General features: G+C 35.2%; 2 protein-coding genes across 2 annotated transcripts in view; one reads left to right on the top strand and one right to left on the bottom strand.

The window, feature by feature from the left end:
• LOC18055069 overlaps positions 1–3481 on the bottom strand; it is a 9844-nt gene extending 6363 nt beyond the window's left edge. The window contains exons 1-2 of the mRNA XM_006450515.2: positions 3133–3481; positions 83–2974 (exon numbers count right to left, since the gene is read on the bottom strand). Of these exons, the coding sequence (XP_006450578.2) occupies positions 83–2902 (2820 nt within the window). The 5' untranslated portion in view covers positions 2903–2974; positions 3133–3481. The remainder of the gene's footprint in view (positions 1–82; positions 2975–3132) is intronic.
• Positions 3482–5683: 2202 nt separating this feature from the next.
• On the top strand, positions 5684–9004 carry LOC18055066 (syntaxin-32). The gene is made up of 6 exons (XM_006450512.2): positions 5684–5996; positions 6104–6373; positions 6908–7152; positions 7280–7455; positions 7942–8148; positions 8789–9004. Exons 2-6 carry the CDS (start codon positions 6145–6147, stop codon positions 8946–8948), a joined length of 1017 nt encoding a protein of 338 aa, XP_006450575.1. The 5' UTR covers positions 5684–5996; positions 6104–6144; the 3' UTR covers positions 8949–9004.
• Positions 9005–11365: the final 2361 nt, after the last annotated feature.

Raw genomic sequence — 11365 nt, 5'->3', positions numbered from 1 at the left:
GTGGGGGAGGGGGGGGGGAGAAGGAAGGCGAATGTGAAGCAATACCAACTTCTTAAAAGAATGTGCAAAATAGAAAAAATACCTTGGTTGAAGAGTCATCCCAACAAACAGCAGCAGTGGATAACAGGTTACCTCCATTTTGAAGCACCTTAATGTTATCATTAGTGCATTCAGACAGAGGTAATTGCCTAGTAAGCAGACAATGCCTTTTAAGCTTAGAGTCCATATACATCCATGTAGAATTCTTCACTTCAGCAAAGTTGTAGAATGCAAACACAAACTGCTTGCTAAGATTTTGAAAGCAAGAAAACTTGAACCTGATGGAAGTTACTGGCAACTGCCGGTCAGAACACTTCCCTAGCACATTAGGCTGATGAAATAATGACAGGACCAGGAAGACATATCCTACAGCCTGCTTCAAGCAATCTTCAAACAGGAAATACCTCAATCCAACTACATTATCAACAAAAAGCATCTCCAATTGGACACTTGGCCACATGGTAATCAGTTTACCATAGTGAAGCAAAAACACCTCATGGACCAGCCATAGATTCTCTGCTTCAAATGCATAGTTCAGGATTGAAAGTACTGGAAAGCTAAACTTAAACCTTGCTTGCTTTGGATCAATCAATGGAATGGTTAAACCAACCCGTCCACTACCAGTGGTAGTAGACCATGAAGCTCCATTAGAAACCTCCCTTTTACAAAAGGTATCATGTTCTTCAAAATCCCAAAACTCGCCAATGGAAGAGGAAAGCAGAGTAACGGATGCTGGAGTGCTACTAGAAATATTATTGCCTGAAGATGTTGAACAAAGTGAGCTTCCTGTCTTGCGAAACCGCCTCCGGTAATAAACAATGGGCAGTCCGCTATCTTTGGAGCAAGTTGGATTCTCTGAGGTAGACTCCTCACCTCTTCCACCATCAGTAAATCTGTCTGGCAATTTAGAGTTACTAGAGAATTTGCTAGTTTTGGAATCCGCATCTAAACCATGCGCATTTCCAACTTTGTTAGCCAAAAATGGTGGCCCAGAAGTCGGATATAGATCAGATATTTTCTGTTTCTTCATGGCAGGAGTAGGTGAAGATTTGACCCGATGAGTAGATCGCGCCAACCACGAGATGATGGGCTCCGACTCCATGTAGCTACCCATACAGTTCTCCTCCTCTGTGTTCAAGTTTCTTTTTTCCTTTTCTTTGCTAGATTTCAAGCTTAATTTTCCTTCATCAACAGAGTTCACCCTTTTCCTCGATCTTCTACGTGCAGCCTTACCAGGAACTTCACTAGGGAGCAGCAGTAGTTTAAATCTCTCATTTTCTAGATTAATCCATTCCTCATCGCGATCATCATACTTAACATGATGAAGCTTTTTTCCTTTGTCATAGTCATCAACCAGGCCATAATACCAACACTGGTCCAATGGCCAAAAAACTTTGATTCTCCGCTTCAAAACCCAAAATCCATCCAAGTCTCCAGAGAAAATTTCATAATAGTGCCGCCTTTTCCTTGAGTGGCCCTTCTCCCTGTGATGCGTCCTTGGACGTAATGCTCTACCAGCAGCATCAAGCAATGAAGAATCATGACTGCCTGGACCCTGCCCAGAAGATAACAAAAAAGACAACCCATTTGGTGACACAATGGATTTTCCATTTGAAGAAAACCCAGTACAACTAGGATCGAATCGCGAAGATAGCATCATAGCTGCATTCTCTTCAAGATTCTCCTCATCTTCCAGCAAATTGTCACATGCCTTTCCAGAAGTATCAATCAAGATATCAGCCTCCTTTGCAACACTTATTTTATCCTGGGAAAAATCCTTCCTTTTACTTAACTTAGCAGAAGCATCAACCAAAGGCTCAGCCTCCTTTCCAACACTTCTATCACGGTCAGAATCCTTTATGTTACTTACATTCCCAGAGGCATTAATCACATGCTCAGCCTCCTTTGCAACACTTTTTTTATGGCGGGCAGAATCCTTCCCTTTACTGTTATTCCTCCTTGACTCCTTCAAAGAGGAGTTGCTATTATTTAACACAGAATGGCTGGCACCCTCATTTTCCTCCTTCAAACACTGACCCGAGTTTGAATTGGTAACTCCATTTGGTTTCTTCAACAAGGACTGACCATTGTTTAGGACTGAATAACAAGCATGGCCACCCTCCTTCAAATGCCGATTCGAATTTGACTTGCTTCTTCTTTTTTCCTTCTTCAAAGAGGACTCACCATGGTTTACAACTGAGCGAATGGCACACTCACCCTCCTGCAAATGCCTAGCTGAATGCAACTCACCATTCCAATTTTCCTTAAAATCATCAGAGTCCTTGCGTTTAAACTTCGAAGGCTCAAACAGTTCACCCAAATCCTTTGAAGACTCAACCCGAGGATCTGAATCCCGAGAAGAGTTGTCCCTGGTGCCTGAATCATCGCCAGTTACCTTAGCTGCTTGATCAATAATACTTGCTTTACTACAAGAGTGTTCTGGTAGCTTCAACACCTGATCAACCTCAACCTTTTTACGTCCAACAAAACCACGTTTACGCTTTGGGATTCTAACACCACTATTATCCAAACTAAACGAAATTCCATTAAAACCACTACAACTATTATGACACTTCAAGTCCTTCAAATCAACCGAACCCGAACTCACAACACCATTATACACCCCATCTACACTCCTTTTGCTATTATCAACATTTTTAAGCCTACTGATAGACACCGTTTTGCTACTCTTCTTCCTCTTATTGCTCTTCTCATCATCACCATCCTCTTTACTAATTTTTCTCTTTACATCCTTGTGCTGAGACTCCATTGAAGTCCCTGACTTATAAAGACTCTTAAGATCCAGAGATCTCGCTTTCTTAGGAATTGCCGTTCCATCTGAATTTCCTACTCTATTTTCCATGGACAATCTCTCAATCCAAACGCCAAAACCCAAAACCCCCAATTTTCATATTCCATTGTACATTTTTCAGATCTGTATCATAAAAAACGCCACAAAAATTACCAACAAAAACTTAAAAATAGCTAAAAACACCAGTAACGAAACGATCAAACCCTAACACTGGCATGCTAGAATCATTTCATGAGCGTAATTGCAACAAATGACGAGGTTAGAGAAAATCGTAATCATACCTGAATCAACATGCCACGAATTGTTAATTTCTCGAACCAATTTTGGAGATCACGTGCAGAAAACATGCGTTAGGGTTCGAATCCGATGATTTTAATCGAAGCCCTAATAGATTTGTTGATTTTAGAAATTAATTTGGTGTTAATTTTGAAAAAGAAAAAAAATTACCGCGAGAGATGGAAGGGAGCTAGGGTTTCTTTCCGTTTCACGAGAGTAAGGGTTTAGATCGAAAATAACAAAAATAAAATACAATACAATAAAATCGAAAATAGAATGAAAATATGTTGAGCGATTGCGTTAGCTACGTGGCAGGATATGTATCATCTGATATGGAAAATGCGGTTGAGATTTTATTATGATGATATAAAAGACTTAAGAATAATAAATGTTGATCGACAATTTCGGGTGATATGAGGGGAAAGTTGACGACCAGGATTCAATTTCTCGAAACGTGGAGGGTGGAGATTTAAATTTTATTTGGGAGATGAGTGGCAGTTAAGCGTTCTCAAATTTGCAAAAACAGTAATTGACTGGGAAAATAAAGGGTTATAATTTTAACTTACCCCTTTCGTTTCACAAAAATACCCCCATTTCTTCACAAAATATAGGAAACGCCATCATGCTTTTGAGTTTGCAGGCGCCAGGCGCCATGGAGAGCTTGCAAAGGGATCTCGCTTGAGTAGAGGAGTGATTAACACTCGCTTTATAAGACACGTGGTATTCATGTCTTCTTCAAAGGGCGAGTTGGCTGTACCCGCGAGTAGAGGCAAATATTACCATCGGTGCTGGGAAACGGACCCTAACCGTATTCAGTGACGTGGTCAAAGCGGGAAAACAATAAGAATTGATACGACCACTGTGCGATTCAGAAATTGAATTGCAATGCCCAAAAGCGTGACTCCACGTTGACACTTGACAACAATAATCACATGAAGTTTTTTATTTTAATTTTAAACGGCAAAATTTTTAATATATTGAGTTAGTTGAAAGATTCCCTTAGGCCATCTTTCTCCCTATCTTTCGGCATTTGGCATGGAACGCGCATTTTTAAAAAAATACTTTGTTCACATAAAATTCTTGATATAAATGCATTGAATAGTAAATAAAAAAGTTTTTAATTTTTATTTATTTTTAATTCTTTTCCAGATAGTAGTAGATTTATTAGTATTTCCAATGCTCGATCAATATTGCTGAATAATTAAAATATCACCAAAAGTCTCTTTAAATTTTATTCTTTGAATATCTATTTGCTTGTCCATATGATAAATAGAGGAGTGAAAAAAAAATTAAACTCTCCTCAAACATACTCTTTAAATAAAATAAGTTAATATTATTTTAATTCAATCTTTTCATTCATCAAAATTAGTTACTCTCTATTTTATCACTCCAACTATTTTCGTCAAATCTTTGTTGCCAAGTATTTTGTGTTGATTTTAAAAATCATTATTATTATTACTACGACGATGACAATGATGATGTTTTAAATATGTTTATTTTTTAATAATTCTGTTGATATGCTCCTAATATATTTTTTCCATTATGTTTGTTCAAATTAATTTAATGCACACTAATTAAGATACAACTAATAATTAATAAATTAAACATATAATATTAATTATAAAATTACTTGAACACACACAACAATTTGAAGAAAACATGTTTACCGTAAGATGTGTGTGAATTTAATAATATTTAATAGGGTAAAAAATATTGTTATATGGTCATTATTTTTTTGAAAAAAAATAACTAATAATTATAGTTATTTTCTCTTACTAATAAAAATAATAAAATATTAATCAAGGAGTGAGAAACTCAATCAACTATATTGAAGAGTGAGAAACATATTTTATTTGAAGGATTTTAATTAAAGTGCCTTTTAAAATATTTAATGCTGATGTGGTTCTTCAAATAAAATATAAATCTTATTTGAAGAGATTTTTTGTGACACTCTTAACATTGAGTAATAACACTTGCAAATAGTATCCATTTTGTTTCTTTACCAAGTATTAATGTGATATTTAGTAGGTTATGATACTACTTGAAGTGAAACTTTATTGACATGCACTTTCCTAATTGATACAATTTTAGCAAGCTATCGTATTTTAATTTGTTTCCGTATAAAAATAACAATGTCACTTAAACTTAATTTTGTAGATAAATCTTTTAAGACAAATTTTTAATGTTTTTGTTTAGACAAGTTTAGATAAAATTTCTTACACTTAACATTATCAAATATTTTCTCTAAAAAAAATTATCACATATCATAATTATTGGTTTGCAAACACAAGAAATGTACTATATTTATATGCGTTTATTAAATTTTATATAAATGTACATGGGTAATAATAATAATAGAACATATAAGTTTCTAAGATATTTGGCAACATTATCAAAATTTAGTCTAACCCATAAAACCTAAAATGAAATCAAACAAAATAAGAAACACGAAAACGTGAGCAAATACAAGATGGCGTGCCATAAACAAATTGAAATATAGTACAGGGATATCGATGCCAAAAACACTAAAACGACAGCACAGCCTTGCGTTTTCAGCTTTCGGACTAATGTACAAGCCCGTCAATTGTTCGTTTCAACCGACAGCAGCTTCCTGACACTCATTTTGCCTTCTTTCAATTTTCATCTCCTCTGAATCCAAACCCTTTACGTAACAAATATTCTTCAATTTCGCATCTAAATTCTGCACACAGCATCATTCGAATTTCGGAAAAGCTTTCAGTTCCGCTATTATCATCACTGATCTGGATCCAGATCCAGTGATCCACTGCATCTGTTCGTACAATAACTCGATTTCGCAGCCACAGACTTCCAGATCTCACATTTCGTCTCAATTCGCCGCAACTCAGAGGTGAATCGAACTCTTTATTTTGTCGAATTACGAAATCGATAGTAAGCGACGTCGTTTTTTCAAGAAATGATTTTGTTTCTTAGTTAATTTGGTTTCGGTGGATTTAGGTATTGTGAAAATAGAATTTTGAAAGGCGGAGTGTTGAGAAATGCCAGTGAAAGCAGCACAGACGTCGTTTAGGGATCGGACTTATGAGTTTCAGAGTGTAGCAGAGAGGCTAAGGAAGACAGTCTCATCGCAGAATGGGCCAAGCAGCAGTTCCAAAGCTGATGAGCAACGATCTGCTGTGACACTTCAGTCTGAGTTCAACCGAAGGGCTTCTAAGATAGGGTTGGGGATACACCACACGTCGCAGAAGCTAGCGAAGCTAGCCAAATGTAAGCGTTGGGAATTTAGTCATTGTTGTGTGTATTTGATTTAGACTGCTCCCCGCAAATTATTTGAAGACAATGAAGTAGTTTATGTTTGATAGTCAATAGTTGACTTGATGATAATTCTTGGAGATTGGTCTGTTTTTCAGTTGATTGAGATTGGGATTATAAGCTATTAATACTTATTTACCATCGCGGTAGGAAGGAGTTGCTGCTGCTATCATGAATGATATATGTGTATTTTACTGGATGGACGAAAAAGTAAAAGAATAAATGAGTTTATGGAGACTATTTGAAACAACACAGTTCATGATGGTAACAATGTTGCTTGGAGAACCATCCTCCTTGGTTGCCTGGACTCGTACTAAAATGTGTATTATATATGCTCATCGTTAGGCTGGTTTGTTTATTATTTGCTTTTAGGAAACCATGGCATGTAATTGTGACTTGAGTTAAACTGACACAAACCCTTGTATGCTTGTCTCTGATATATTTTTGCATTGAGTAAAGCAATCAGAAGTTTTATTTGATTTGATCCAGTGGCAAAGAGGACTTCAGTTTTTGATGACCCCACTATGGAAATTCAAGAATTGACAGCTGTCATCAAGCAGGATATTACTGCACTGAACTCTGCTGTGGTGGACCTTCAACTCGTCAGCAACTCTAGAAATGATGGTATCTCCAGTGACACTACTAGTCATTCAACTACAGTTGTAGATGACCTGAAGAATCGTCTGATGAGTGCCACAAAAGAGTTTAAAGAAGTCCTTACCATGCGAACAGAGGTAAGAGCGTACTGCTAATCATCTTGTTTATAGTTTTTACCTAACTACATTAATCATATCTTCTAAAAATCTTTGATTGTTTGATTAATTGTTCAAAGGCTAATGTTACATTATTGGCTTTGTGTAGAATTTGAAGGTTCATGAGAGCAGAAGACAATTGTTTTCTTCCACTGCTTCTAAGGATTCTGCGAATCCTTTTGTTCGTCAGCGTCCTCTGGCTACCAGGTCGGCTGCTGCTAGTACTTCAAGCTCCCCTCCTCCATGGGCTAATGGGTCACCATCTTCCTCTCAGTTGTTTCCCAGGTAGTAGCTTGATGTTACCTCTGTTGTGGGAAGCATGTCTTTGACATATAAAACTTAATCATAATTTGTATTGAGAATCTTTATAAATTTTGTTGTGGAAGTCAATGTAACTGTGACTACAATTGCATTGTTATGTAAGAGTTGTCATTTTTTTGGCCCTTCTAAAATTTCCTTTGACTGTCACAACCAGCTCCATTATTTCTTTTATGGAAACATCCTGGCTCTTCTTCTTTTTAATGGTTGGGGATTGTGATGGCGAAGAAAATTTCCGAAGCTATTAATTATCACGCAGCTAGTTTTTTCCCTAAATTCTTGCTATGTGAAGACTTGTTCTCAAAGTTTCTTGTTGGAGTTAACTTCTCTTGTTACCTGATGTTGGTCTTGCTGTTTGCAGCATGTATGATTCTAAAGCGTTCCTCAAGTCTTGTTGGTCACAACTAATGTAATTGCAACTTCTAGCCTGATTCCTCATTTTTAATTTTACAGGAAGCAGGATGGGGAGAGTCAGCCATTATTGCAGCAGCAACAGCACCATCAGCAACAACAGCAACAGCAGATGGTTCCATTGCAAGACAGTTACATGCAGAGCAGAGCTGAAGCTCTTCAGAATGTAGAGTCTACCATCCATGAGCTGGGCAACATCTTCAACCAGCTTGCGACCCTGGTCTCTCAGCAAGGGGAGATTGCTATCAGGTATTATTTATTTTCTAGAAATAACTCGGTTGCTCTTTGCCAAACAATGCTTTATTCTGATCTTTCACATGCCTTGTAGATTATAGTTTTAAATAGTACTTTATATTCTAGGTTTGATATGTACCATGATTATGTATATACAGCCATTAACAGATTGAATATAAGTTAATTTCCCAACTCGTGACTGAAGTTCAATTTATTAGTTTAAGATGGCTGAGAAAAGCTTAGGTAAGGCTTCTCACACAGATCTGGTAATGCGAATTTAGACATACTCAACTGAGTGTAGAGACAAATATAGTTTTTCAAGAATTTTTGTGGAATAAGATGGGTAGCATATTTTTTTGTGGTTAAAATTTTCACTGACAGCTTTAGGTAGTTGCTGCATAAATTTGAAATTCATGGGTGCCTCTATTACGTTAATGTGAAATGATATTGTCGACCGGAGGGCATGATCATTTCCATTAATTGTCTTGTAAGTTTTGAAAAATTTAGTCAACTCATAACAGTATGTTGAAACATTTTCAACCAATGCTCTCTTGCATCAACTGAAAGGATTCTACTTTGATGCGAGACAGTTGCTTGCATATATGTTCTGCATGTGAACAATTTTTGTGATTGATGAGTGAAATGTATGTTGCAGGATTGATGAGAACATGGATGACACCATGGCAAATGTAGAGGGGGCACAGGGAGCTTTGCTCAAGTACCTCAACAGTATATCGTCAAATAGGTGGCTAATGATCAAGATATTCTTTGTATTGATTTTTTTCCTTATGATTTTCCTATTCTTTGTGGCCTAGTCAATACATAGAAACACCTAATTTAAAAGAAAGAACATTGCTGCTCGTTTTCACTAGTACGGAGCCATTCCCATTCTTTACATATACTTTTCTTTTTTCCGGTTAATTCAACAATTTGCTCGCGGAGAGGTATGATTATTACTCGATTTGCTTTTGTAATATGTGTGGATAAACGTAACTGTACATGATGTTTAAAAAAATGAGAATTGCAATAACTTTGTAACTGTTGTCTGTAGCATGAGTATTTGTCACATGTAACTCCAGCAACTTGTGTTTATTCAACTTCTCAATTGGAATTGATTTTGGAAATCTGGTGATGCATAAGAATTTGAAAAGCCCCTATGCTTGTATTTGATTGTTGGCAGAAGAATTTTAATTGTAGTCGTGAAGTCGTGAACATGTATGTATAATTTCTGAGAGCAGAGATAGAGAGATATATGTCGCGGGTAACAATTTTTTTTTTCACTGGCACCGTCCAGCCGAAAATATTTTGTTGGGTGGTAAACTAAGAAGTCCAAAACATTCTGGGAAATTTATTAAAATGGCAAAAACTAAGGGCAACTTTAGCAAACCATTCTTTTAAATAATAATAAAAAAAAATCGAATGAGGTGCGCGTTGGGTTTATCAACTGGGATTGTCGAATAACGATGATACCGGAATAAGGGTTCATTTGGGGGATTGAGGTTGGATAAGTTACAGTTTTAAAGTATTTGATAAATATTAATGATTGTAGTTTGAAAATTATATTGTTTGATAAATACTAGTGATTTAAAAATTATGTTAATATAATTTTTTACGAGTATAATAAAAAATTATGTCATATTAATTTATATAAAATAAATTTATATAAGAATTTATGGCTGTATTATTACTCTAATTTTTTTTTACTGGGATCGTCCAGCCGAGAATATTTTGTTGGGAGGTAAACTAAGAAGTTCAAAGCATTCTGAGAAATTTATTAAAATGGCAAAACCTAAGGGCAAATTTTACAATAATGCAAATATTGATAGATAGTTGTCACATTCTACAAGGGCAATTACTCCGTTGGTCGGAGAACTTGGAAGAAATGAGGACAGGGGTCAGACGGAGAGCAGAGTGTGAAAGAGAACACGAGGGGAGAAAAAAAAAATGATGGATCTCAATTTTATTATTTATTTTGACATGAAATGTATTTTTTTTCTTCATTTCCTTTTTCTCTAAGTTCTTTTCCTCGCTTTTCTTTTAATTTCTTCAAGTTAAACATATCATTAAAATATTATCATTCTGAAGATTCAATAGTAAAGGGACAGAATATTTGAATTTAATTAACTATTCATTAAATTTATTTATTAAATAAACTCATTCTTAAAATTTAAAAATTTAAATTTTACTCTATTAATTCACTTAAATACCCAATACCTCGCTACAAAGAATTATTATTAAAATAGTATTTTTACTATGGAGACTCACCAAAACTCATATAGATTTATAAAACTCTTAATCAAATGTTGTTGTTATAGCTTAAATAGATCACTTATTTATTTATTGTTTCATTCGAGCAAAAATTTTAACATCATCTATGCAAATCTTCCCCATAGTTTCAATTTATGAATAACAAAATCTAATATCAAATTAACTGCACTCCATAAGTTTTAGGCTCTTTTTTTGTTTTCTTATTCTTCTTCCTTTTCACCTCCTTTAATCTCACACTTTAATTTAATTGTCAAGCATAGGGAATAAGGGAAGCTTTTAACCAACATGAAACTACAGATAGATAGTAATAACGACACAAAATAAATTGTATAAAAAAGTTGAAAAAAAAATGCAGTAATAAATTGTTGTTTTTTATTTTCTTTTTCTTATATGAAGCTTTGACCATTAAAGAATCTGAAAAGAAGAGTTTCACTGGCAACAAAATTTCTAAGTAGCAGATGGTTTTAAAGTTTAAGAAGGGGTGTAGAGAATAAAACTCTTATCATTTAATTTCTTCTAGTATGTCCATGCTAGTAATTTGCATGATAAATATTTTATTAATTAAAAGAAATTATTAAAAGTGGATTTCTTATGAGTTGAAACGGTACGCAGTAAATAAGCTATTTCTGAAATTGACCGTAATCTTGGACAATTTTACCGTTTTAGCGTGCATTTCCAACGTGGATTTCTTATTCTTATTTAATTTGATAATCCTTTCTTTTAATTCTATGCCGCGTAATCTGATTGTAATGATGGACTCGTAGATGCGGAAACTCTGTACATTATCTATCAATCACATCGGTGAAATGTTATGTTTCCGAGTCCTAAAGAGGTGTTCAAATGTTGACCAACCAGGTGTCGTACCACTATTACGTTTGATTTCCTTCTGTTAAAAAAAATAATAATAATAATATATATAAAAAATCCCCCTGGCGATTTTGTTTGATTACGTGAACTCGACACT

Source organism: Citrus clementina, unplaced genomic scaffold, assembly GCF_000493195.1.
Source record: "Citrus clementina cultivar Clemenules unplaced genomic scaffold, Citrus_clementina_v1.0 scaffold_1, whole genome shotgun sequence".
NCBI lineage: Eukaryota > Viridiplantae > Streptophyta > Magnoliopsida > Sapindales > Rutaceae > Citrus > Citrus x clementina.
This window is presented reverse-complemented; position numbering and strand designations above follow the sequence as displayed.